This window comes from Colletotrichum spaethianum, assembly GCF_022836535.1.
Source record: "Colletotrichum spaethianum MAFF 239500 DNA, contig28, whole genome shotgun sequence".
Taxonomy (NCBI): domain Eukaryota; kingdom Fungi; phylum Ascomycota; class Sordariomycetes; order Glomerellales; family Glomerellaceae; genus Colletotrichum; species Colletotrichum spaethianum.
Window position 1 is genome coordinate 327,197 of NW_026054798.1, and position 23,857 is coordinate 351,053.

Here is a 23,857-nt window from a genome sequence, read left to right on the forward strand (position 1 = left end):
AGGGGGGCTGAGGAGACGGAGAAAACTGGGTTCTACACGGTCTTCGTCGCAACAACCCAGCAGACGGCGAATGGGTGCTGTGGGCCGACGCAAAGGCTGACTGGCTGAGAGCGAGAGAAAGAAAGAGAGATCGTGTGTGCGTGTGCGCTCCTCACACCAGCAATAGGCTTGGTGTGAGGCATTGAGTGGCGATGAGGTGAAGCAGTGATGTGACACGTCTGGGTTTCGTCGTGTTGCCCAAATTGCTCGAGCCCCTGGCTGCGAGGTTGAAGATGACAAGGTTTGACGTTGGACTTGAGCCCCAAATCTGGGGGGCACTAGGAGAAAACCTTCAGATGCTATACTCTCTTAGGACTAGCGCGACGTTGCCAAGTTGGTGGATCAAACCGGTGCAGGGATTGTAGAAGGGGCGGCTGTTGGCGATGCCGAAACCTTTTTTGTTCCCCCTCCTCCAACGTCGTCGCCTCCTGCATCCCTTCCTACCGGCTCGCCCAATAGTCGACGTTTCTGCGGCCCATCTCTTCTAATATCAGCCAGCCTGGTCTGGTGTGTCCGAAGGCTCCTGGGAAACCGGTGGGTGTGCTGCTGTCTACCAGCTGATGGAAATGCTGGGAATCGCCTCATCTCTCCGTCACAACAACTTTGGCCAACTTCTTTTTGAGGGCCGTCAGGCACCGCAAGAAATTCGGAGAGACACAGCACCATGAGAGAGGCGCAGGCTACACTAGCAGAATGGTGTGTATCGAGTCAGCGCTGCGTACTGCCAAAAATGCCTCTGCGTGAGTCGCTGCGCTCACGTCATGAGGCCCTCGGCGAGGGCGAAGGACGGCGGGTCGGTCGGGTAAACATCCCCCAACGGCGGGGTGAATTTTCGCTCTACTCCAGGCTGCTTGTCGGCTTGGTCCACCAGCCCTATTCACGGGATGTTTCTGCCAGTCGGAGGGCCTGGGCTGTTGCAGCTATCTTCGTCTCTTGCACGTGTCTCCCCTTGCCACGGGGAGCTCGGCGTTGCAAGGGCATCCGTTGCAAACCTTTTCCTATCTCAAATCTCGAGGGCCAAAGGCATGGCGTCGGATGGGATGCCAGTGCTGGTATGGCAGTCGACTAGGCCATGACGGGCGAATCGATTCTCGTTGACTGCTGATCGTGTTCGTCTGTTTCCACAGAATCTCGAGCGATGAGGCAGATGCTGTATCATCTGAGCTGAGGTGGCCCGAGTAGGGGCTCGGACGAGAGTCCACGACCAGGATTGCGATTCTTTGCAGCCTTGCTGAGATGGGAGCCGACTCTTTTCCTTCTCCACACTTACATCAGACTATGCCGTCCACGGTTAGAGCCAAGGTGCTCTGACGGCCACCATGCCCAGATGCGCTTCCAGGCCTGGCCCGTCGGGCCCGTCAGGCCCTGCCAGCCCCGTACGAAACGTGAAGGCGTTGCGGCTTGCGGCCTGTCAGATGGGGCGAGGCATGGAGAGAAAGAGCACCTTGCGCGAACCGTTGGGAGGCAAACCACAAACATCTTCGCTTGAGCGCGGGTGAGCGCGGGGAAGGGCGATCCCTTCGCTTTCGCCACGAGGCACTTGTAGACGATGGCGCGGCTCTCAAAAATCTGGCGATCACCAATTCGTTTATCACTTTGCCCAATCGATATGTCGTCGGCACCGAGTGACGCGGTATGCGAGAAAGGGGGTCGGTTACACTACGCAGTGACAGACGACTACTGTTAACTCCAGTGCTGCGGGTACATGGAGACAAGCTCAAAGGCTAGTCAGTAGTGCGACATTATTCCTCCGAAGACAAAAGTGCGCCAACTCGTATCTAGTGCTACAGGCCGTCAAACACTTTAATCAATCTCCAACATGTCAACCTTACGGATATTGAGGCTGTTGTTAGTCCGGCCACTAGTCGCAACCTTGAAGCGTATCTTGGCTGCGTCGCCCCCACCAGCAGAAAATGGGCTTGCGGCAGCCAAGGGACCGGTGGAAGATGGTTGCTCCGAGATGAGGGACTGCGCGGGTTGTCGGCTTTGCTGCAACTTGCACAACTGGGGCTCGCCGTCGTCCCATCCGTCCGGGGAGACCCACGTTCGCTGCTGATCCGGTCGTGGCTGTCGATCAAACGGACATTCAGACCGACGTACTGCACATCCAGGGGCCACACGGCCATCGCGAGAGCATCCCATTGCAGTCGCCATCTTACAATGTCCAATTATAACGAGCAGAACTGAGTCTGGCCCGAACTCGCTTGCCACTTCTAGAAGTTGCATGTCGTACTCGATTCGATGGTTCTAGATGTTGCGTGCCGTTTCGCCCGAGCCGCTTACGATAGCCGATGGTCTGGTCATTTGTCCCACGCGAGAAGAATCGAAATGGCCTGCTTGATGGGCTCTGACCGACGTCATGGGGGGGGGCCTTGAGGAGACCTTTTCTGGCTCCTATTGATGATCGCCAACGCAACCTCCTTGGCACAGTTGCCACCTCCTTGTCTTTTGATGCTGCCCTGGGGATGAGAACCGAAGAGGCAAAAGGCTGTCATCCAAAATCCCAAGCCTCGCCATTTCTTTTCCTCCTCATCACCTCTGGATATTTTCCTAATCTCCGCGGTTTGAGGGGGTCATCCAATGTCTTGTGACGGCAGTCGTTTATGGTCTCGTCTGAAGTGAATGCGAAGCCGGTTGCCCTGAGTTATTTTGGTTACGGGTGTTTCATCCCAACCGCCGCGAATGCCACTCCGACGATCGTTCAGGTTCCAGGAAGCGGGAGCGTGGTTTCTTTTTCCTCAGGTAGATTCACGGTATCGCGGCAGCGTTATGATCAAGCGACTCTAGTTCGAGAGAGTCGTCGTCACTTTCGTGAATAGAGTTCACATTGGAACCGTGAGGTAACGAACCGCCACGGCCACTGAATGACAAATGTTTGGAAGACGCTCTTTGCCGACCCGCGCATGCCGTGTTTGGTCCGAGCACCCAACAGTAGGTCGACCTTATTAAGAATGCCTCGTCACGTTCTATAGGGCATTGAGTCGACTCTCTCGATAAAGGTTGCCTTGGCGAGCGTTGGGCATGCAACACAAAAGTTAAGTCCTCCTCTCCAGCGAAGTCTGCCGCCTTGGGAGGCCCGCGTGGTCGCTCTGCTAGACGGTGCACTATCCAGCGGGTGTTTGTCTCTCCGGACGATGGCCCATCTCGGCAGGGTTCTCCGTCTTACTGTTTGCCTATCCTGTCTTTTCCTGGTTCAGATGATGGAGCATATAGAGTGCTGTCAGGCCAGTATGCGATAACGAAGAGGATGGCAACTGACTCACGATGCCGGGGGAACTCCTGCCCAAGCCCGCAATGGCCAGAAAACTCGACTGGGATGGGTTGGAACCGGTTGGTGCAAGAGCCGCTTTGTAGAAGGTGAGCGGCCCGATCGTTACGGTGCGCCACTGAACTGCCTCTGCCGGCAATGTCATTTCCACTTTTAGTTCAGCTGCACATCTTCACCGTGACCTTCACACGGTTGAGAATTGCTGGAAGTCATCTTTTGCTGGTCTTTTGGAACGTATACAGACTAACTATTAGGGACCACCCCGGAGATTTATGGCCAGTTAATCTAAAGGAGTCGAGGTGTCAGTGGGGTTGAAGTAAGTACCTTCGTTGGTCCAAAAAATCTGCGGTGGCCGAGGTGCCCCTCTCTCCGCCATTTCCTCGAGTTCGGCCCAATCTACCGCAGTATAGCTAACACAAGCTTTGATATATTGAACAATCAACACAACCTCTAGTAGACAGGAAACACTCAAGAAATGGTCAATGTCTGGCGTGAACTGCAACACCGCACAATATCTTGGTCAATGCGAGTTGCTGACAAGCTGTCAGTCAGCGATGTTTCTGGCCCCCAACTGGCTACCGGGCCCGTCCGCCTTGTCTATACCTTTTACAAATTTACGAGTCGAGACACTATCCATGACGTTGACAACGTATATGGTTGTTGCAAATTGATTGCCTCGGATGTTGACTGGGACGTCCTACTCCATGTCTCCTTGTTGATAGACTTGAACCAGAACGGGGCGTTTCTTAGTTCGCGCACAAAACTTTCCAAGCCACTCGACTCCGCATACGCGCCTCTGGTGTCGTCTTCCAGGGCAACGAGTCAGAATCCTAAAATCTCTGCGGCGATGACGCTCCGAGAATCGCCGGTGGCCAGGTGGTTGCTCTACGCCGAGGGACGATCGCGGCATCATCCCACCCGGCTCCGGACCGTACCCCTTTGCAATTTGCGAGCATAGCAACGATCTTTGCGACGAGGAGCATGGTTGTGAGTGAACGGGGACGAGTCCGGCATCAACGGGAATGGTAGCAGTTTCAGCAGCTGTAGAGTGGCCGTCAAGTGTCACGATAGTGCAAAAAGTGGAACGACTGCAGTTATCACAGAGAACTTAGGGACCGATACCCGGAGGTCACGGCCAGCAAACCGGCCAGCAAACCAGCCAGCGTCTAGATAGCAATGTGAACATTGCGGCGCGCCTGCGATGTAAAAGATGCGGTGCCCACCCACCAAGCAGCCAATATAAGTGACAAGGCTAAATCTTGCACAAACTTAAACTCGTGGGTGTGGCCTAAAGTCTTTGTGATGATATAGGTTCGCGTTTGCGTCGCCGCAGCAGGGAGCGGCGTTGGGGGCCAAGTCTTGGGGCGTCAGCATCCCCTTGACAAGACACAGTCCAGTCGTTGGGCTGCTGAGGAAGGCAGATGGGGTCGTGGACGGTCAATAGTGCAAGCATAGCCCAACAGGACGAGGCCAGAGGAATAGGTGACCCAAGCATACCATTCAAAAAACGGCTTACTTTGAATAAGCACCAAGGGGGCGTCAAAATGTCTAGTACTGTTCCGCCCCGAGTTCTTACAGCGTAACACGAGTTGTTGGTTACGCGGAATGTATTTGCCACAAAGTAGTAGGTTTCTGGCACACATTGAAGGGAGCGGCTATTCTCAGTCCCCAAAGGTTGAAATCAGTACCCTACTAGCCCAGCTTAGATCTCACAATTTGTATAAGAGGCCTCTCCTTTCAACTCTCGTCGTGCCTCGGTTCCTTTTTGAAGAGATACTCTCCTAATTGTCGAAATTTGGAAAAAGTCGTAACATCCCGTTGGGCAGAGCATAGGGGTCCCTCACTTACAGATTCGAATTTATCCTACGAACAATGACGGCAATAACTGAGAAGGTCTGAGGTAAAGGATCGGCATACAATCCTAGAGGGTTAGCTGAAGGCCGTGTGGGCAGCGTCTCCCTTGGACGAGATACTATCCTCACTGTCGAAACTTTGGAAATGTCGTGACGCCTGTTAACCAATGATGAAAACACCTGAAAATATCTGAGGTCGGGGATTGGTGCACTATCCTATAGGATTGTTTGTATAAGAGGCCGGGCGATCCAGCGCCAGGGCCTGGGCTGGCCCGTTGTACGTTCGGCTACGGACCCATAACCCCGCCCCGCACCCGTCCGGTGCTTACACTGATAACCGCCTAGCGACAGCAGTTTCTTAACAATCTAGCCATTAGGTAATCTCATTGAGACCGGCAGACACCAATTTTTCACGGAGAGTTATGCCTCTGACGATGAACGGTTCATGTGTAGTATCACAATCTAAAAACCTGCGTCTGCCAGACGAAGCGGCGAATGAAATCTCCCGAAGGGAATAATAAGCAGGGTTGGCTTGCAGGACGGTAGAAGCGTTTTCTTTCAAAATTGCTGGTACGCTTGGGACTATTGGAGTAGATGATGAAGTACAGGTAAATCTGATAGCCACCGGGTGGGTTCGTGACGCCTGTATCTTGTTAGGTCATATGCAATATGGTTCCTGTGTGTTGTCCCTTTGAGTGGGCCTGGGCTCGTTGGGTTTTTTTCTCTTTTGCTTTTGAGGTAGCGGGTCTCAGGGAATGGTCACCTTACGGGCTGACCTGTGCTACTAGTGCGACCCGGAGCCATCGTCGCTGAGATTGATAGAGTATGGAGAAAGCTAGAATGTGGTGGATGAGAGAGGAGGAGGATGAGAAAACGAGCGGCATCAGTTTAGGTTTACCGGCCACAAATTCACTTGCTAATCCCGGAATCGAGCCAGATACCTCTCGCTGTCTCTCTTCAAGCACAAGCCGACAGGCCCGGCGGCCGCTTAGCGAGAGCAGATGGCGGTGGGAACGGCACAGCATTGTAGAGGGTCCGTAAGCCCGTTGAGGCCGTGGCTAGGCATATCCGAACCTGTTATTCATCCGGTCCTGGTTGACTTATCCATGGTAGAACGGACGGAATCGCGAGTTTTCCAATGGGTGTGGCCGTATGTGCTGATGTCGTGACCTGAAACAGTCCACGTCCTCGAGGTTTCGACATTGATGTTATGTTGACCCAGTATCCACCCATCTCCATTCGCAACTCAACACCAATGATATCTCTGGGGACCAGTTCGCAGAGTATTGAACCTCAGCTCTCACTTTCTCTCCCATCGGCGCCTAAATCCACGGTCTGCTCAGTCCCGACAATTGCCGCCGGTCCTATGCATGAGGCAGTAAAGTGATATAGACCAAAGAGCAAGCTGATCCCTCCGTAGTCAACTTGGCACAAGGGGTTGAAACCATTTGACGAATTTTTCAATACACGAGGCTCTTATTACCACGTCAGCCACACCGAAACAAAATGTCGGCGGCCCGGCCCAGTTGCTACGACGATACCGATCAGCCGCCGAGCTCCAAGATGGGGGATGTTGATTTGGGTCGGCAGCGTTCCTCTCCCCCACGCGGCCTATCTGGAGAAAGCGGTTCATGAGACGATCCTTAGGTGTCTGTGAAGGGGCTGTCGGAGTAAGTGGCCAGTTCGACGGGGCCATAACACCCGATGAGACACTGCTCCCACATACCGTCGGGTAGATCTGCCGTCCTCTCGCACTCAACGTCACAACCGATAAACGGCCCCAATATAACCCGCCCCCTCCCGTGAAGAAAAAGTTCCGATAGGGAGCCTCGCGTCTGGAGAGCCATGTCCCTTGTGTAAAACTGACTCCATCGGGTTTCGATGGCTGACGAATATGTATCCTGAACCCTAAAAGTCGACATGGTGAGTGTGGGCTCCCGGGGAAGCGAGCCGTTCGGTATATGTTGCCGAAGCGCGAAGCCGCCGCTTTTCATTGACTGAGGTAGTATCTGCTTCCGATGCTAGGGCGAGTCCAATCAATTGTCTGTGCGTGGAGCCTGGAGCATGAAAAGCACAATTGCCGTAGCTATGCCTTCGCAATTGCTTCAGTTTCGACAGTTGGTCATCAGTCAGATCGGAGATGTCTGCCGGAGTTTGGAGTGGTCCCACCAAGGTCAGGGCTTTCGATGCAATCATGCCTGTCTTTGTGGCCAGTCGGATCCGACCCTGCGTCGAATTGGATCTCGACTTTGCTCACCAGAGTGATGACTGAACCGACGATGTGCCGGCGAAAGCAAGCTATCATCATGAGCCTGGAGCTGCCCGCGTTCGTTCCCTGCGAACGTGTTGCCAGCGGATCAAGATAGGCGTAATGAGAATGATCTAAAAGAATTGATCTTAATGTTTAGATGTCTCAATACTAGGCGGGAAGTATAATTAGTTGGAGTTGGGAGTGACAAGCGTGGCGCTGAAATTTTAATGTTTACTACGCTATTAAGGTCGCCATGCCTTGCTCGTCCATCGGTACTGTTCATTATGTGTACATCTGGCACCTATTTCGACATCGATGATTGTGCCTGGATCCTCTGCTCTGCGGGCACATTTCTTCGCACCGGCCAGTGCCGCTCTTGCGCCGCAAATGTATGTGTTGAGCTCTCAGAACGAGGGGGCGGGTTCGCGGCTATCGAATTCTGAAAATGAACTCACAATGGTAGGTCTGAAGAGGAATCAAGACAGATACTGAAACGTAAGCCTTGAGGTACCTCATGAGAAACTGCCATATTCTGGATATCATTTCAGGGTAGCGAAGCAGTCACCTCTCAATGTTCTAGCTGACATGAAGAACATGCCAGAAATCCTAGACGTCTGTAACGCCTTTCCCACGATACTCTTTCGGGCTAGCGATGCTCTTGAGTCTGGGGGCGAACCGCTCACAACAAAGCCAAACATCTATACGTGGTGTGTATTCGTACTCATTACTGGGTTACAGGGTTAGGACCAAAACAAGACGTAAAACAACACGTATGAAGTGTACGTTGCGTCGCCGTCATAAAAGATCTGAACATGTCGTTGTGACAGTCAATACAGAACAGTACAAGGCTACCATGTAATCCATCACTGATCAGATCTTTTCACAAATGGAGACCGAAAATTTTGCCACAGCTACCCGTCGTTCTTGTTTCGGACGATGTTGTTATTATTCGTTCGGAATCCGTCTCGAGATTGCAAGTGGCTGATGCAGCCTTTTGATTGATCCCAAGATAGCAGATTATGATCTCATCAAACGCTTTTCAGGGTGTAGTGTGGGCAATACATGCGATTAAGTAGTCAACTCTGAACGAGAGAACAGATATGCGAGCTACTGACAAAAAGAGGTCGTGCCGATTTTGCCGATTTAACAGAGTAGTATGACAGACTGCACCGGAATCTAAAAGGCATAGATAAACTGGCAGATGATGCATGAAGAACATATTGTCTTACTAGACACCCGACCTGAAAGGGCTCTCTAGGGACAATATAAACGACATCTATCATCACTCGATTCTCGGAGCAGTGCTTGTTCATGGCAATTCCAAGAGTGAGGTACAAGAACACTTCAGCATTATTTTCGCGGCTAGATGTGCCCAAACAAATGGCTACACGAGGCCCCGATTTACTTGTAATTGGTCCTTGTTTGGCTTGTCGATTTGGCTACCCAGCACCAGTTGTGGGGGTAGACTGACTGGTACCTGGCTACACTGCCCGTGAGCGGCTTACGCAGCGTAATGTGATTTCATCTGACCCAAGAGCGTACGAGGAAAGAGACGGCAGGATGTGGTGGATGTCAGAAGAGTAGGCGTCAAGTCCTGCAGTTGGAATCTCGGTTGCGGATTTGCCCGCCTGCCGTGTCACCACGTCAATACGTCCATACCCCGGTCTTCTATTCATTCTTCAGTATTTTACCATCTTGGCAATCGGCACCACAGGCTGGCACTTGATCCAGTATGGCGTCCTACGGATATCTGTAATTAATTGATATTGGCCGAGCCGAATAATGACGCATCACATTGCCACAAGACAGCAAAAGCTTGAATGTGCTCATCGCAGGGTGCCCAAATGGTAGCGTTCAAAATGCCCAATCGAGTTTTATACACAGACAACCTCCCAAGTCCCATTAGTTTAGATCTCTGTAGCCACCTGCTCAAAGGTTCTTCTTCGCGCCTTGTGCCTTGAAAGCGGCCGAAATCTCTCCATAGGCGACGTAAATGGCGTACAAGGGGATAAACACCCACAGCATGTTGAAGAAGACCAGGTACACCCACAGGTACATGAAGTTGCTGGTGTCCAGATAGATGTTACCAGTCAACCATTCGGGGCAGAATGTCATGAAGCCTAGCCAAACGTCAGTCATGCTGGTTGGAGGTCAAGGGTTAAGAAACACGCTCGTCGACTCACCTCCGTAGAGCTCCGCCGTCGCGATAATGATCATCCAGATGTTGGCCTTGGGGTCACGCTTGGCGATGCAGTAGCAGATCCAAACCGCCAGAGGTCCGGCGCCAAACACGGTCAAAAGCTCCAAAGAGATCACGCCCTATACTTTTATATTAGTCTCAGTCTAATTCTGGTCTTCCAGAACAACCTACCAAGTCCGCACCGGCCCATCTCTTGTCAGCTCTTGCATACACCATCCAGAGCTGTGCAAATGGATTGTCTCCACCCGCCTGGGCGCCGTAGATGCGGTCCGAGTGACCCAGGAAGTTGGCGGGCGTTGGGTGGAACCCACCGAGGTCGGCATCGGACACCTCGGCGAGTGGGATGTAGGAAAAGAAGCAGTGGTAGAGGAAGCTTCCCTCGAGGAAGAAGTGAATCAGGGCATCGAAAGCGTGCCAGATGAAGAGGATACGATAGCTCGTCGAGGTCGTCGGGTGGAGCACGCGGCGGGAGACGGCAATGGCGATGGAGAGCAGGACGACCGTGGCTCCGAGAGACACAAGAGTCGTTTGGTCAAATAGGTCGGGTGGGAGGGTTGAAGATGCGGTCGACATAGTGGCAGAAGGCTCCAATTGACGAGGATAGTGACTCGAGATCAGTAATGCTGATGTGAAGTTGCGGCTCAATTGCTTCGCCCAATACCTGACGGACGGGAAGGGCGGGACCTTGCGACGTTGGAGTTGGTGATCCGTGCGCCGGAATAGCAGTCCCGGTGTGGATAAAAAGTTGAAGTATGAATAGTGGGGCATACGAATTTCGACAAGGATCATTGCAGTAATCTGCTACATCACGATGATATCAGATTCACATCGTGCTTGATTTGGCGTCAAATGTAAGAGTTGCAGCTGAATGCTTAATTAAATATTGTTTTCTGGTTCTAAAATTCGTTAGGATATTGAATCGGAAGTCTTGTTGTAATAACACAGTTCAAAGGAGACAAATGGTATAATTTAGCAATGTAGTGGCATTATGACTATTCTAGGTGTGAGATGCATAATCGTTCCCAAGTGTCGTTGCCTCATTGCTTATCCCGATCCATTCCAAACGCCTATCCTTTGATCATTCCCGGTTGTTGGGGTATCGTGGGAGTGATTTAGTGCTTGGCAGCCTCCTTGTGGCCCTCAGCCTTGAAGTCGTGCTTGGACTCGTTGAGCTTGTCGCCAACGGCGTCCTTGGCAGCGGAGGCACTAGAAGATGTGTTAGTGATTGTTGATGAGAGCGTATATCGCTGAAGCTTACCGGTTGCCGACGGAGACGTTGTCGTCCTTGGCGACCTGCTTGTTGGTCTCCTTGGAGGCGGTGGAACCGGCCTGCTGGACAGACTCGGAGACGTAGTTGGCGGCGTTCTTGATGGTATCCATTTTGATGATTGGGTTGGTTGGTTGTTTTGGTAGTTGGTTGTTTGAAGTGAGGATTGATTGAGATTGTTTGCTTGAGTGTGTGATGAGGAGAAAAGAAATTGTCGGGAGGGGTGGTGGGAAAAGGAGGTTTATATAAGAAGTTGAGAGCACGTTGAAGCCGCCCCGTGAGGAAAGGCAGGCAGTGGTTGCCTCTTGCGTCGTGGTGCCTTCCTCCCTGCCTTTGCGGAAGTTGCCCCGCTGGCCTCGACTGAGATCATTCACATCCAGACCGGAAGCGAGTGAAGTGTGACGAAGGTAGCTTGCCACCCTGCTCAATAGGTAAAGGTACCTCCAGGCAGCCCCTCCAACATCTGCCCCTCCCCCTCGTTTGGTCCTATCCCAAAGGCAATCAATGCTCGTGCGTCTTGTGCGTATGTCTCCCGGCGCATGTACTGCCCCTCCACCAGGCTTGTCCACTCGTGGCTGTAGCGTAGTTTCACCCCATCAGGCAAGGACGCTCAGGGTCTATCATGTGAACTTGAGGAATGGCGTCATAGACTACGGTCCTGCGTGGTCCTTCTTCGCAGTTACTCCAGTTAGAAAAGACTGGAGACGGATTGCATGGATATCGCCCAGGAGCCTACGGGGGATCTCTATCAAAATCGACCAAAAGGGGGTCACCGTGCAGAGCTTCGTTTGGTTCGGATGTAGTCTCACCAGCCACAAAATGGAGCTCTAGCTTTTGCAGGAGCTTGGGGAAGCTCCCCTTTGAGGAATGACGTCAAGACACAAGAGGCAGGAACAAACATGCGCCAACGTCATAGTGTCCCCGCGTGGACTGAGGCTTGTCTGGAGTAGGTACGTATTCATCTCTGGTTCCAGCGAAAACCCCACCTGTCCAGTTGTAGAGCTGCAGTTGGTCCACCCGCGTTTGCAGCAAAGACACACCACATGCAAAGAGCAGAATATTTTCGCGTCAGTCGCGTAATGTTGGCTGGCAAAATACGTCAGGCTGTCGATTGCACCGTGGTGGTCAGCCAACCAGCCAACACACATAGCTGTCAGCGGGATGGCATTTTTGCAAATCTCGATCATATCACTGATTCCCCACCCTTCTGGGGGGGCATCAGCCCCCATTATTGGAAGTACCTCCACACTGCTCGCCCAAGACCTCTACGTGTTAGAGCCAAGGAGCTCTCCTGGAAGCTTGCAGCCACAGTGGATCACGCACTGAGACGAAAAGAGCCAAGCAGAGCATGCAGATTCGAGAGAGCAAGGGGCTAGCCAGGCAAGCAAGCATCAACCACACGAGCTCACCTCGCAGGACGAGCACGGACCAGAAAGCCTACCTAAGGAACTGGACTGCCACAGCCGCGGCGTTGCTGATTCGCTTTGTCGTCGCCAAACTTCATGCACGATGACGGCATTGGTAGGTAGCTGTCGTGCTTTGGGTCTAGGGAAGGATTGTTCTGGACCGCCCAGAGTGTTTGACGAGAGAATCACCACCTCAGCTGCCTGCCCGCTGCGTCCGCGTCCACCTCTCTGGATGCGGCAAGAGGCGGGTTTCGATTCGACACTTGCGCAACCCGGCAAATTGCCGCAACGAAACAGATGATTGTTTCCCGATTCGCCCTTGGGCATGCGGACGACTGTGTGTCATCGAGATCTCGTCCCTTGGCTGGCATCATTCACAACACGACATTCTCCATACACAGTCAGCTTCTCGGCTCGGACGTTCTGCTCCGGCTTCAAAGCGGCTGAATGCCTGGGGAACCGTGGATCCCCCGCTGCTGTCTCGCGTGATGCTCCAGAAGCCCAGCTTTGTCCTTCGGCGGACGAATACGATGCGAGGAAACGACCGATGCCTTTCCCAACAGAGCAAGTACTTTCCTGTCTGCCTCGCCACAAGCGAGTTTGGCGGTACCTATTGTCTCGCCCGCCCATCACGTTCGGTTTCTGAATTACATGCATCATAGCATGCGGAATCTCGCTGGGTCCGCCGTCCCATCCGCCACATTCCTTTACCCACTTGTTCAGATCTTCGCCGACATCAGCTCCTGATCTCGTGCCCTCTCGCGACGTTTGCCTCCTCCCGGTTTGCTCGTACCGTTCTTCCACCGTCTTAACCCCCCGCAACCAAAAATATCCCACGCAAAATACGTCACCACAACGACATATTGAAAGCACGCCAGTTGTCCCATTGTCGGACATCTCCCATTTCAAGCAACTAAGCCACTGCGGACCCTGAGGAACCCGACTCTACCCCTCTTCTGCCCCTCGATTACGCATTGCTCACTCCAAGACATCCGCGGTTCTTTCGCATATCCGCATTCCACTCAATAAGGTAAGACCGTGTTGTGTCAATCAGCGGGGCCTAGCGTCGTCCAGGAACTGAACCTCGGAGTCTCATGTGGCCCCCCCGCCGCCCTGGAGCTATGTCGTCAAGCTTTTGTTGAGCTGGCGGCTTGGAGCTCGCTTGCTTATTGCTAACGTTTGTTGACAGTCCTAGCTTACCTTCTGGCCTCGACCAAGTGTCTAGCTCGCATCGTCTGCCAGCTCTAGCATGGACACGATACACCAAGCCGCCGTCCGTTGCCCAAGCTAGGGCACGTCGTACGAACTGTCTCTCAAGACCGCCCGCGCTGCATGCCTCTCTGGCCTATGCATCTCGTCGGCGCCCCTGGCCTGCTACCCCTCTGACCCCTCTCGTGGGCACGCGGGCTTTGTGCATTTGGGGAATGTGCTCGATCCACCGTGCTGGCAACACCGAGCTACGGAACGACGCGTAGATCGTGGACGCTAAGGCACGCCTGGCGTGGCCCCCGGCCTGCCAGCTTTCCCCGTGCAGCGATTCTCGTAGCCCCTGATGATCGATGCCACAGTTGGTCATCGACCGCATCGGCGGGTAAGACCGCACGTCCGTTCGGCGTCGGGGGCGGGGGAAAGGCCATCTGGTATCGGATAAGCCTGGGCGGCGGTCGAGGGGCACACCGCTCGGCGCTCGTCGATCCCTTGGATTGAGGGGTAACTTGTTCGTTTGTGCCTAAGCTAGAGAAGCACGAGAATGCTTTGGGACGAGGGGCATTATGTGGTTAGAAACGCGCCCGTGGCTGTCGTAGGTTGCCATTGGCAGTGGTCTGGTGGTGACGATTACCCGGCATCGTAGTCTTGCCGGCACTTGACATGTACCTGGCAGCACGAAGCATATGCCCGAGTCCGGCTTGAGGTGGGATAGTTGAAGGAGACTCGGCGCTTGTAAGGATCCGACTGAGCGGTGTCCATTTGGTCATCCTCTTGCCCAAGCCACGCCAGCCTTTACCACGGATTAATCGTGGAGCCCAAGGGAGTAGATATCGGACCAGGACAGACGCCCCAGACATCGAGAGCCGGGAATGACTTGCGTTCCGGGCCGGTGGCATCGGTGATCGTATCGCACGTGTTTTTGCAGCTCACCGCTCGCGGAATCCCAGTTGTCCAAGAAACCACGGTTTTGCTTCGATATCTCGCGACCCAGCGTTTGGGGGCTACTGTGTTATGCAAGCACCAAACCGAACCGACAGACGCAGCGGCGTGAAGCTGTCTTGCACGTTCGTAGGCGGTCCATCGGGCAGTGCGCCCGCACAGGGCCTGGATGGAATTCCGGCATCAGAGCGAGCCACCCTGGGAATCCTGCCCCTGCTGGGGTCTCAAGCCATGATTGGCGTCAGCTTTCTATTTCCTCATCTCGCATTGTGTTCGATCATGTCGGACTTGTTGGGTCGATGGTTCTCGATCCAGAGCATGTCTTTGTGAAAGCCTTCGGGTTTGAAAGACACGTGTCAGCACTAAGTACAGCTACTCTCCATGGCGGGCTTTTGTCGTGGACGGTGGGAAAAAAGCCCCCGTGGAGCGCCGGTTCCATCATTTTTACAGATTAGGTTTTTCCAAGCATCGAGATTGGGCTACCTTGGCGGGCCACATCCTCGATCGCAGGAGATTGCAGCGATCTCTATAGTACAATGTTTGTCGATGGGAACCTCTCTCTCTCTCAGAAGCCCACCACATGTTTTCCGCAGGGAATATGGAACCAGCTCGCCCGTTGCCGGCGAGATCACCATATTGAGCAAACCGCATTCAGAAATGCCATCTATGCGGGCCGCGGTAGGTAGTCAGGCCATCATTCAAGACGTAGCTTCAAGGGCGGTGTCAAACTGCCGATGACCTTGTCATGCACGTCTCTCAATCCCTGCAAGACAAGCAAGTCCTCCGACGCCCGCATGCCGTCCTCCATTGTGCCGGATCCCCCCAAGAAGGGCTTCCAAGGCCTCTCGTTTGCCTCACACTTATCCCACCCCGAAAGAGACCCGTCGGCGGCGACGGTTGGCGGCGGTGGGACGATGCCCTTTTGCAAGTAGTCCCGGATCTTCGTGATGGCACAAAGCGAGGTCGCGGCAAGGGTGCAGTGGCCCTCGGTCTCGAGCTCGAAGACGCCGGCGCTGACAAACTTCCGTGACATCTCGACGGCCGATGCGAGAGGCGTGACGGGGTCGTGGGTGTTGCCTGCGAAGAGGATCGGGAAGGAGGTGTTGACCGGGTCTGGGCTCTGAAGGTTTGCGTCCCAGTCGGGGCTGGGGAACTTTGCTTCTATATCCCAGTCTTCGCACTTTATCATGATGGTCGTGAACTGGGCCGCAAATCAGCTTCCAGTTTCTTCATGGGATGAAATGGGACTTACAACGTCGGCGAATGAAGTGCTAAACTTTGACACCTTGTTCAGTGTATCCCCCCAAGTCTCGTTACGCTGCCACGTAGGTCATTCGTCAGCGTTGCTCTTCGGCGACGTCGTAGTCGCTACTTACACGGTACCGATTGTCACTGCAGGTGATGGCATTCGTGCTCTCCTCGGGGTAGTTGGGCAGCTTGAAGTTTGGATCGCGAATGAAGCCGAAATCCGGCACAAGCAACCAGTCGGAGAGGTCATCTCCGACGAACAACCGGTTCAGCAAGTTGGCCAGAAGAGGGAAGACCTTGATGGGAGAGTACAGCGACGTAAAGAGCACCTTCTTGATATCGGCCTCCATCAGCACGACGGGCATGTGTCCCAAACTGGAGACGGCGGTGATTGGCTCGTCCCGCAGCTTGGCCATGACCTGTTCGTACCGTTCCCTGACGGGGCCTGGGCCTTCGTCGCCTTCACGGAAAAGGGCACAGCGGTTGTTGGCGAGATGACAGTAGTAGAAGAACTTGTCAAGGATTGCGTCTGCGTCTTGGATGCCCGAGATCCATGTCTATCATGCTGTTAGCATGCCGCGTCGTGAGCGGAAGTGCTGAAGGGGGCTTACAGGCGCATTGTACGTGTTAGAGTCTACAACACCGTCGAGAATCAGTCGCCCCACCAGGTCAGCTGTAGAGTACGAGTTATGTTAGCTGTCTTTGTCGGAGAAGTACCAGTCAACACGGAAGGAAAGGGCCGCATACGATACATGGCCGCAAAGGTCTGGCCAAGAAATGTGCCGTAACTGAAGCCCCAGTACACAAGCTTGCCCTTGGTAGAAGGTGGAGCCGCTTCGCTCGTTGAGAGAGTGCCCGCGCTGAGCGGAACGGTGTCGAATCCGTTATCCTCGAGCCACGCGTCGTGGGCTTCGATAATGGTCTTCATGTCGGCTGCCACATTCGGCGTCGCCATGTATCTGAACCCACCTGCTTCCTCGTCCTTTTGGGAACACAACTTGGACATCGCCTTGGCCCTATGAACGAGCTGGTCCTCGGCGGCGGCGGTGGTGTTGAGCATCCCGATGTCGTGCCCCATCGCCAGCCAAGTCAACCGGTGCAGGAAGCCAAGGTTCTTGGCCTCGGTTGAGGACTCGTCGCCCGGTTTGGTATCGACGAAGCAGTCGGCACGGGGTGTCGTGGCTCCGATGCCCCGGGGATCGAAGCCGATGACGTCGAGTGTACCTCCGGCGGCGAGCTGGATGGTGGGGCCGTAAGGTGGAAGCATGAAAGTGGTTCCGGACCCGCCGGGGCCGCCCGGGTTGAGGAGAAGCGGGGACTCGGAGAAGCGGCCCGTCTCCAGGCCGTGGCCAAGGGCGGGCAGAAGCACCATGGCGATGTGGACCTTGGGGTGATTGGATGACTGATTCAGAGGCCGTTGGTAATCCATCGGTACGGTCAAGCGGGCGCACATGTAGCCGCGGCCGGCTGAAATCATGCCGGGCAGGGCGCATCTCACCCAGCGCAGCTCCTCGCTGGCCGGGATGTCGTCCCAGTCGGTGAAGACCGGGAATGGGCCCCGAGCTGGATGGAGGATTGCATTGCGGCGGTGGGACCAGTCACTGAGTCTCCATGCCCAGAGGCCGAAGAGAACGACCGCGAGGAGCAAAGGCCTGCCCCATTCTCTCCGCTGCGAGTGAGCGGACCGATAAGGCGTGTTTGACTCAGCGAAGCTTTTCGCCGGCATGATTGCGGGCACGATGGTGGCAACAAAGTACTGGCAAGAGCCAAGGATCGGCCCCTGATTCCGGTAGTGCTATGGCTAGATAGAGTGATGATGGAAGACGTGTCGACGACTTTGTTGGTGTTTAGGTTGACGTAAGGTCGCTCAGACTGGGTGCCTGTAATCAGCACCTCCATCCCCTTGGGGAAAGTATCAGCGAGACGCGGCTGCTGCTGCACCAGCGCGGCACAGGGCTTGGCGCTGGCCAGTCAGAAGCTCAGACCGACGGCATATCCTCCCCATTCGGCCACCTGGCGAGGCAATCCGATGAATCTAGCGTGTCTCGTCGAGTGACTGAGACGCAGAAAGCGCGTAAGAGACACTTTGCTGGATCCCACCGAGAGGCAGTCTCGGTGTATGCATGATGAGTGAGATAAGTCGGAGAAGGGACAGGCACGTGTGCTTGAGGCGTAACCTGCAGCGCCAAGACCCCCGTAGCAGAGTCTTCACCAGTTATGGTTATATCTTGTCCACGATATAGGGCCGTTGCGGCAGCGTTAGCGGTGACAGCTTCGATAGTGGAAACACGGAGACGAGTCAGGGTATGTCATTGACCAGTCGGTCCAGGGACCCAGGACATAACACGGTGACCTCCTCTTATTTCCGCTTCTTTCAGACCGGCTAGACCGTCTGGCGCGTCTGAGGGTTGATCTTGGCATGTACGATAGGCGACAGGCAAATGCTAGACGGGTATCCAGCAAATGTTTCATTGTTTTGGCTATGTTTTGGGATGGAGCCCACGGCACCGCTCGACTTCACCACCCTTTCAGGCTAGCCAGCAAACAAAGAGAAGGGGGGTTGGGCGATGCGCAAGAAAAGAAGGGGAAAAAAGAGAAGAAGAAAAAAAAAAGCAAACGTAACAACCCTGGGCTGAACCTTGTGATGCAAGACAGTCCCCAGGGTAGCGACGCCTGGTTGTCCCTTCGAAGCCACTCAAGAGAGGACCCTATTTTAGAAGTCGCCCCAATGTTCGCAACGGATCCCGAGAAGCTGGCCCGTACGGAACGCATAAACGGAGAGCCTATACGGACCAGTTCGTCCAAGAGTCAAACCAGCCGGCAGCCGAAGTTCGTGAATGTCTCAGGTCACCTGCGTCAAGAGCTATTTTCGGACTTGGAGAAGATGCGACGAGTGGAGCGAGCGCGCGGCGTGGAGTTGTGCTGCTGGCCGTTGGCAACCGATCACCGTGCTGCTCGCTGGTGCTGTCACGGCCGCCGCGGTTGCACTGCGATGGCGTCTGGCCGGCTTGGCCGTCCTGATATTACCCAGGAATGCATCCAAGGGGCTTGGATGGCAGAAGCTTGAGGCAACAATGGGTTGTCCGTCTGAAGGAGCAAGTGATTTCTTGGCACCGATAAGGCCTTGCACAGTCGGGGGAGGGAGGCGATGAATATCGATCAAAGAAATGGAGCGCAAACCTCAGCGACGCCATCGGGCCTAGTCTCAGGGGTTCAAGGCAAAAAAGACGAGTTTGCTCTGTCGGTGGGGTGACAACCCGTTCAGTCTTTCCCTCTTTGCCGGCACCCGCAAAAGGGCAACATTTGTCGACAGCCGACGTTGCAGTTTGGAGGTTGCGCGTGCTTGGACTCGTCCGGGGTGGGTTTCGACAGTGACCGACCGCGGCGAAGCCAAGATGGAATAGCCAAGCAGGTTAATGTGGACTAGGCCCCGATGCTCGAAACGCAAACAATCCAACGGGACTCGTAAGAGGTGCGATTATTTTGGCCCCCAGAGCGCGGGTCTTCAGTACGTCCGCACAGACAGCGGGCGAGACGACCACACCATGATGCAGCCAAGAGCGCCGAAGGACGATGGTATCGGTGTCTAAAAAAGAATGTAGAAAAATCTTGTTGTACACATCGGCCCGCGGATCCAATGATGGAGAGAAGCAGCTTCCCCAGAAACCAAAGTCGTAACAGAGGAAAATGGGGCCGCTGGAGGTGCGATAACGCGGAAAAGCTTGACTTGGGCGACAAGCGGCTTCCAAGACGATAAGATTTCCAAGACCTACCATGCCGCACGCCATCTACTCCGGACGACTCCCCTTCCTATCCATCCGCCGTTGGACCACATGGCGAGGGGAACGTGAGTGACGCTTGCACCACAGACAGGGCACTAAGATGGCGACAGCGGCATTGCCTCTCGGCATGCTAACCTAATGCCAAGTCGAGTTCAATTTGCATCGGACCAAGAAAGGACGGCCGCCACATTGGGCGGTGCTTCCCGCTAATGTGCAGCCGGGTCAGGTACATGAGCTAGGATGGAGTGATGCAAGTCAAACTAAGGTAGGTACGGTACAGAAAAGGTTGAGGGAGGTCGGGAAGAGGGAGGGGAGCAGGCAAGAGCTGGCTAGCATTGGACTGTGTTTGGCAGCAGGGCCCTGCGTAGCAAAGTCGCTGCTTGCACCTCAGATACTACCTAATACTACCTACTGTGTACCTACCTACCTCACAGTAGTACGCTGTCTCTACTGCACAGAACTCTTCTGCGAAAGAGAAAGAAAGAAGGGAAACGCCCCTCCACTCTCTCTCTCTCTCTAACCAGGCATTGATCAGAAGCCATTCCTGAACCTGGCACCTACAAGCGACAACACCAACCTGATCGCCGCCCGTTGACTTTGACAGCCTCCAGGCCCGGCCCTGGTACGAACCACTGCTGTTCTTATCGAAGCCGAGGTTGGCCGGGCGCGTGCGAGTTTGCCTCGAACGGATCATGTCTGGCGGGCTGCATTGAGGAGTCACCAACATGGTGTGCATCAACGTGGTGCATCATGGGGAAAGATCCCATAGAGTTACCGCTAAACAGACTCTTCCGCTGTTCGACGCTAAGGAAATAAGGGGCTGGTCTGAAGTCGACGGCATGCGATGCTAAAATTGGCTACACTACGGAGCCCGAGCAAACAAGAGAGGAGACAAGCAGCGTTGATGGACAAGGCTCTCCGCACAACGGCGACTATCACGCAGCTCCGAGGTCTCAAACACGGGCGGAGGTGCGGGAGGGTGTCGCACCAAACACATGCAGCACACCAGAACCTGTGCCTGCACCTGCACCGGCACTCGACCTCAGACTCGCCATGCTTGATCCAACTCATCCGTCCTCTCTGCATTGCATCCCAGTTCTCGACCCAGTTGGCCCAAAGCCGTGTCACACAACTGGACCCCTTTCGCTTTGTACCATCCCCTGGGGTTCTTGGGGCCCCTCCTGACACTTGACAATGGACAAACCATCGGGGCTCGACTGTCATGTGTTTACCCTTCCGTTGACCACTAGACGGGGTTCCATCGACCGCATCCCAGTATCACGGAAACATTCGAGAGGGACGCCATCCTAGCGTCCGGCACGGGCACGACTCGGCAGAGGAAAACAAACCCGTGTCAGTTCCCTTGTTGTTTGGCATCCCCCAAGTGTCTTTCTGCGCTGTTCCGCGGTCCAAGAGGTTATACGCCCGAGCTGCTGGGTGATTGACCTTGGCGGCCTTGGGACTCTATTCGCCGCGGCGTTTGACAGCGCCAATACCGGGAGGATCTCTTGGGCTTCTTGGCCATCGCGCTCTGTTGATGAGGGGTGGAGATTACTACCTACTGCGTGCAACGCTCGCCTACCCAACAGAAGACGACACCGGCCGCACGGCGACCCGCCAAATGCCAAGAGGATAACCCGTCCTCTTGGCACTACGATGATGCTTTTGGGTTATGAGCCAAATTTCCTGTCTTCTCAATCTCCGCTACAAACGTACCTCGTTGTCTGTACATCCGCCACTCTCGTCTCATCCGGCCAACGGAGGATGATAATCAACAAGGTAACATCGTTGTCGTGCACGTCCCAGTCGCCATCGCAGGAGTTCTTGGCATAGTCTCAAGAGCGACTGACCCACCCTCCGAATGCTGCGTCCCTGGACCAAATGCCAGAGAGAGTCGAGTCGACCCTCGCTGCGCGTTCAAGGATGGGGTTACCCCCGCCCCGGCAACATCAGAGCGTGGATCTCTGGACCAAAATTGGCATCCTACCTGACATCTCTCGGCCATCGCATAGAGGCACGGCGACGATGCCAAGACCGCCTAGTCAGGTCTCTCCCTCAGGCATGGTCTCGAATCGCCCTCACATCGCACCCTCTCCCGCGATCCGCCTCCAGATGGATATCCCAACATGACATGCCCAATTGGCCCGCCGCCTGCCTCTGGTGTCACCTGCGTTTCATGCCTCGATTGCGTCGGTCGCTGCTTGGGCCGCACTCTCGACTTCTCCAGTTCCGCTGGCGGGGAGCTAGGTCGAGCAGTCCTCCATCCCATGGCGCTATTCGGAGCTTTCCAGCTGGGCAATCCCACCTGGCCGACGAGACGACGACCCCTGTGCCTCCGTACCGATTCGATCGAAAGCCTACCCCGGACAGTAGGCCCGTCTGCTAATGTCTGAGGGTCCACGACTAACATGAGGCTTTCGATGGGACTCTGTCTCTTGGCACTTTGGCAACCGCGTCTCAGGCATGTGGCCGGTCTACAGTCTCGCCTCGTCCATCTTGGCTCGTGGGGAAGATATATGAAAGCTAGTTCTCGTGCTTTTTCTCACTGGTTCCTTTCTACTTCTTCCTTAGCTGTGCTCGACTGGTCTTACTGTCTCTTCTCGGATTTCTTCTTTCCTTACCCACTAAAAAATACTCAAAGCCTTCACTTCTTCCGCTGGTCGTGTCCTTATTATACAACCGTACGCCTATTATTTAGTATCAACACCCTGTGGACCACCTCACCACTCCTTCCCCAAAGCCGCTCTAGCCGACTCACACAAGAGATACCGACTACCCGAACCGATCGACAATATGGTTAACCGCTACATCTTCGCCATTGCCGGCCTGGCCGCTCACCTCAATGCCCTGCCCTTGAACATCAACCTTGGCGCCTACTCTCCTGCCTTGGTGGTGGGTGATGGTGAAATTTCATTCGGCGGGAAAAGCGACGTCTCCCAGTTGATGAACGTACTGGAGGGCGCGGCAGTCAATGCTGCTGCAGGTGCAGCAGCAACCCCGGGCACGGCTGCCGCCGCCGCTCCGGCCGCACAGCAGCAACAACAGCAGCAGCAACAGCAACAGACCCAGCAGGCTCAGCAAGCTGAGCAATCCGTCGCTCAGGCTCAGGGCGGTGCTACCCCCGTTTCTGTTGCCTCTTCGGACAACCAGATCAACGAGGTTAGTCACATAGAGATCTCTCGGCGGTTCATGTCCGTGTGAGCGGATAACACACGGACACCTGCACTTCATCGGACCAATATCAGCTAACGTGACGTTTCTTCCATATAGGCACAGGCCATTGCCGCTCTCCAGGGTATGGGCAAGGAGATCGCTCCTCGCGTACAGCTTAGCAAGTCCCACGCTGCCGGCGAGAAGAGAGACCTGGCCGGTTTCGACCGCGCCCTGAAGTACGCCGAGGCCGCCCTTACCAAGGGTCCCAAGGTCCAGCTCGGCACTGGCGAGAAAGGCTCCGGTGTTGGTATGATCATCGAAAACAGCCCGGCCGCCGCCGGCACCGGCAAGGCCACCGGAGGCACCGCCGCCGCCTCCACCCAGGGCTCCATCGTCGCTCAGCAGAAGGTCAAGGCCCGCTCCGACGAGGCCCAGCAGCCTCCTCGCCGCCGTGCCAAGGTCACCACCATGTACGTCCGCTCCGGCGTTCCTGAGGGTAAGTAACAATCACATCTTGGACCCCCACCCGAACGGCCGAATCTAATCATGCAAACAGGCGTTGAGATGACCGCCGACAAGCTCGTCGCCCGCGACCCCTCCGTCCCTGTTGCCCAAGTCGTCCCCGTCAACTCCAACAACGTCGTCAAGCGCGCACACGAGGAGCTCGCCGCGCGGGGCGTCAGCGCCGGTGCCATTGACACTGTCAACCTGAATGTCAGCGGCGAGGGCGTCACCATGACCTTTGTCGAGACCCAGGCCGATGATGTGGAGGATGAGCAGTAATCGAACACTGTGAAGCTTGTTCGAATCGAAACGAAAAAGAGTAAAAAAAAAGGGCACAAAATGGAAAACAGTTGATGTCATCATCTGCTCTTCTCCTTGGTCCATCCTACTTACGATTCCCGGCCTCAGCCCTAATCCCTCGCGTCGAGATACCTCCCCCTTCTCTCGCTGAGTGACGGGTTCATCCTCTACACACACACACACACACACACACACACACGGCTCACGCGCACAAGTTTTTCGGGTACCGGCTTTGTCTTTTATTTTCGTCATGATATCAACACAAATTTTTAGGGGGGAAAGGGGCTGGCTGTGTAGGTGTTCTCGCGTTCTAGATAAACCCCCAGCGTTGCGGCGTGTACTTCAAATCACCGAGAGTATGGGAAAAAAAAGCCTGGGTCTATTGTCATTTCCACCAAAGGGCGCGTCAAGTCTTGAATGTAACTGGCTTTCGTCTAC

General features: G+C 54.7%; 6 protein-coding genes across 6 annotated transcripts; 1 reads left to right on the plus strand and 5 right to left on the minus strand.

Moving 5' to 3' along the window:
- Positions 1-1,842: 1,842 nt before the first annotated feature.
- On the minus strand, positions 1,843-2,165 carry ColSpa_09424 (uncharacterized protein; the record flags this gene model as incomplete). Its single annotated transcript, XM_049275636.1, is given in 2 exon segments — positions 1,843-2,106; positions 2,124-2,165. 2 exon segments carry the CDS (start codon positions 2,163-2,165, stop codon positions 1,843-1,845), a joined length of 306 nt encoding a protein of 101 aa, XP_049131593.1.
- Positions 2,166-9,340: 7,175 nt separating this feature from the next.
- On the minus strand, positions 9,341-10,184 carry ColSpa_09425 (emopamil-binding protein-like; the record flags this gene model as incomplete). Its single annotated transcript, XM_049275637.1, has 3 exons — positions 9,341-9,531; positions 9,595-9,730; positions 9,783-10,184. The coding sequence occupies 3 exons, from the start codon at positions 10,182-10,184 to the stop codon at positions 9,341-9,343; spliced, it is 729 nt and encodes a 242-aa protein (XP_049131594.1).
- Positions 10,185-10,723: 539 nt separating this feature from the next.
- ColSpa_09426 (glucose-repressible gene protein) lies at positions 10,724-10,991 on the minus strand (the record flags this gene model as incomplete). The annotated part of the gene is made up of 2 exons (XM_049275638.1): positions 10,724-10,817; positions 10,870-10,991. 2 exons carry the CDS (start codon positions 10,989-10,991, stop codon positions 10,724-10,726), a joined length of 216 nt encoding a protein of 71 aa, XP_049131595.1.
- A 4,135-nt stretch (positions 10,992-15,126) lies between these two features.
- ColSpa_09427 (putative hydrolase) lies at positions 15,127-17,406 on the minus strand (the record flags this gene model as incomplete). The annotated part of the gene is made up of 5 exons (XM_049275639.1): positions 15,127-15,633; positions 15,685-15,750; positions 15,809-16,237; positions 16,292-16,353; positions 16,428-17,406. 5 exons carry the CDS (start codon positions 17,404-17,406, stop codon positions 15,127-15,129), a joined length of 2,043 nt encoding a protein of 680 aa, XP_049131596.1.
- Positions 17,407-22,234: 4,828 nt separating this feature from the next.
- Positions 22,235-23,503, minus strand: ColSpa_09429 (uncharacterized protein; the record flags this gene model as incomplete). Its single annotated transcript, XM_049275640.1, has 3 exons — positions 22,235-22,343; positions 22,713-23,094; positions 23,170-23,503. The coding sequence occupies 3 exons, from the start codon at positions 23,501-23,503 to the stop codon at positions 22,235-22,237; spliced, it is 825 nt and encodes a 274-aa protein (XP_049131597.1).
- ColSpa_09428 (uncharacterized protein) lies at positions 22,256-23,398 on the plus strand (the record flags this gene model as incomplete). The annotated part of the gene is made up of 3 exons (XM_049275641.1): positions 22,256-22,354; positions 22,733-23,111; positions 23,172-23,398. The coding sequence occupies 3 exons, from the start codon at positions 22,256-22,258 to the stop codon at positions 23,396-23,398; spliced, it is 705 nt and encodes a 234-aa protein (XP_049131598.1).
- Positions 23,504-23,857: the final 354 nt, after the last annotated feature.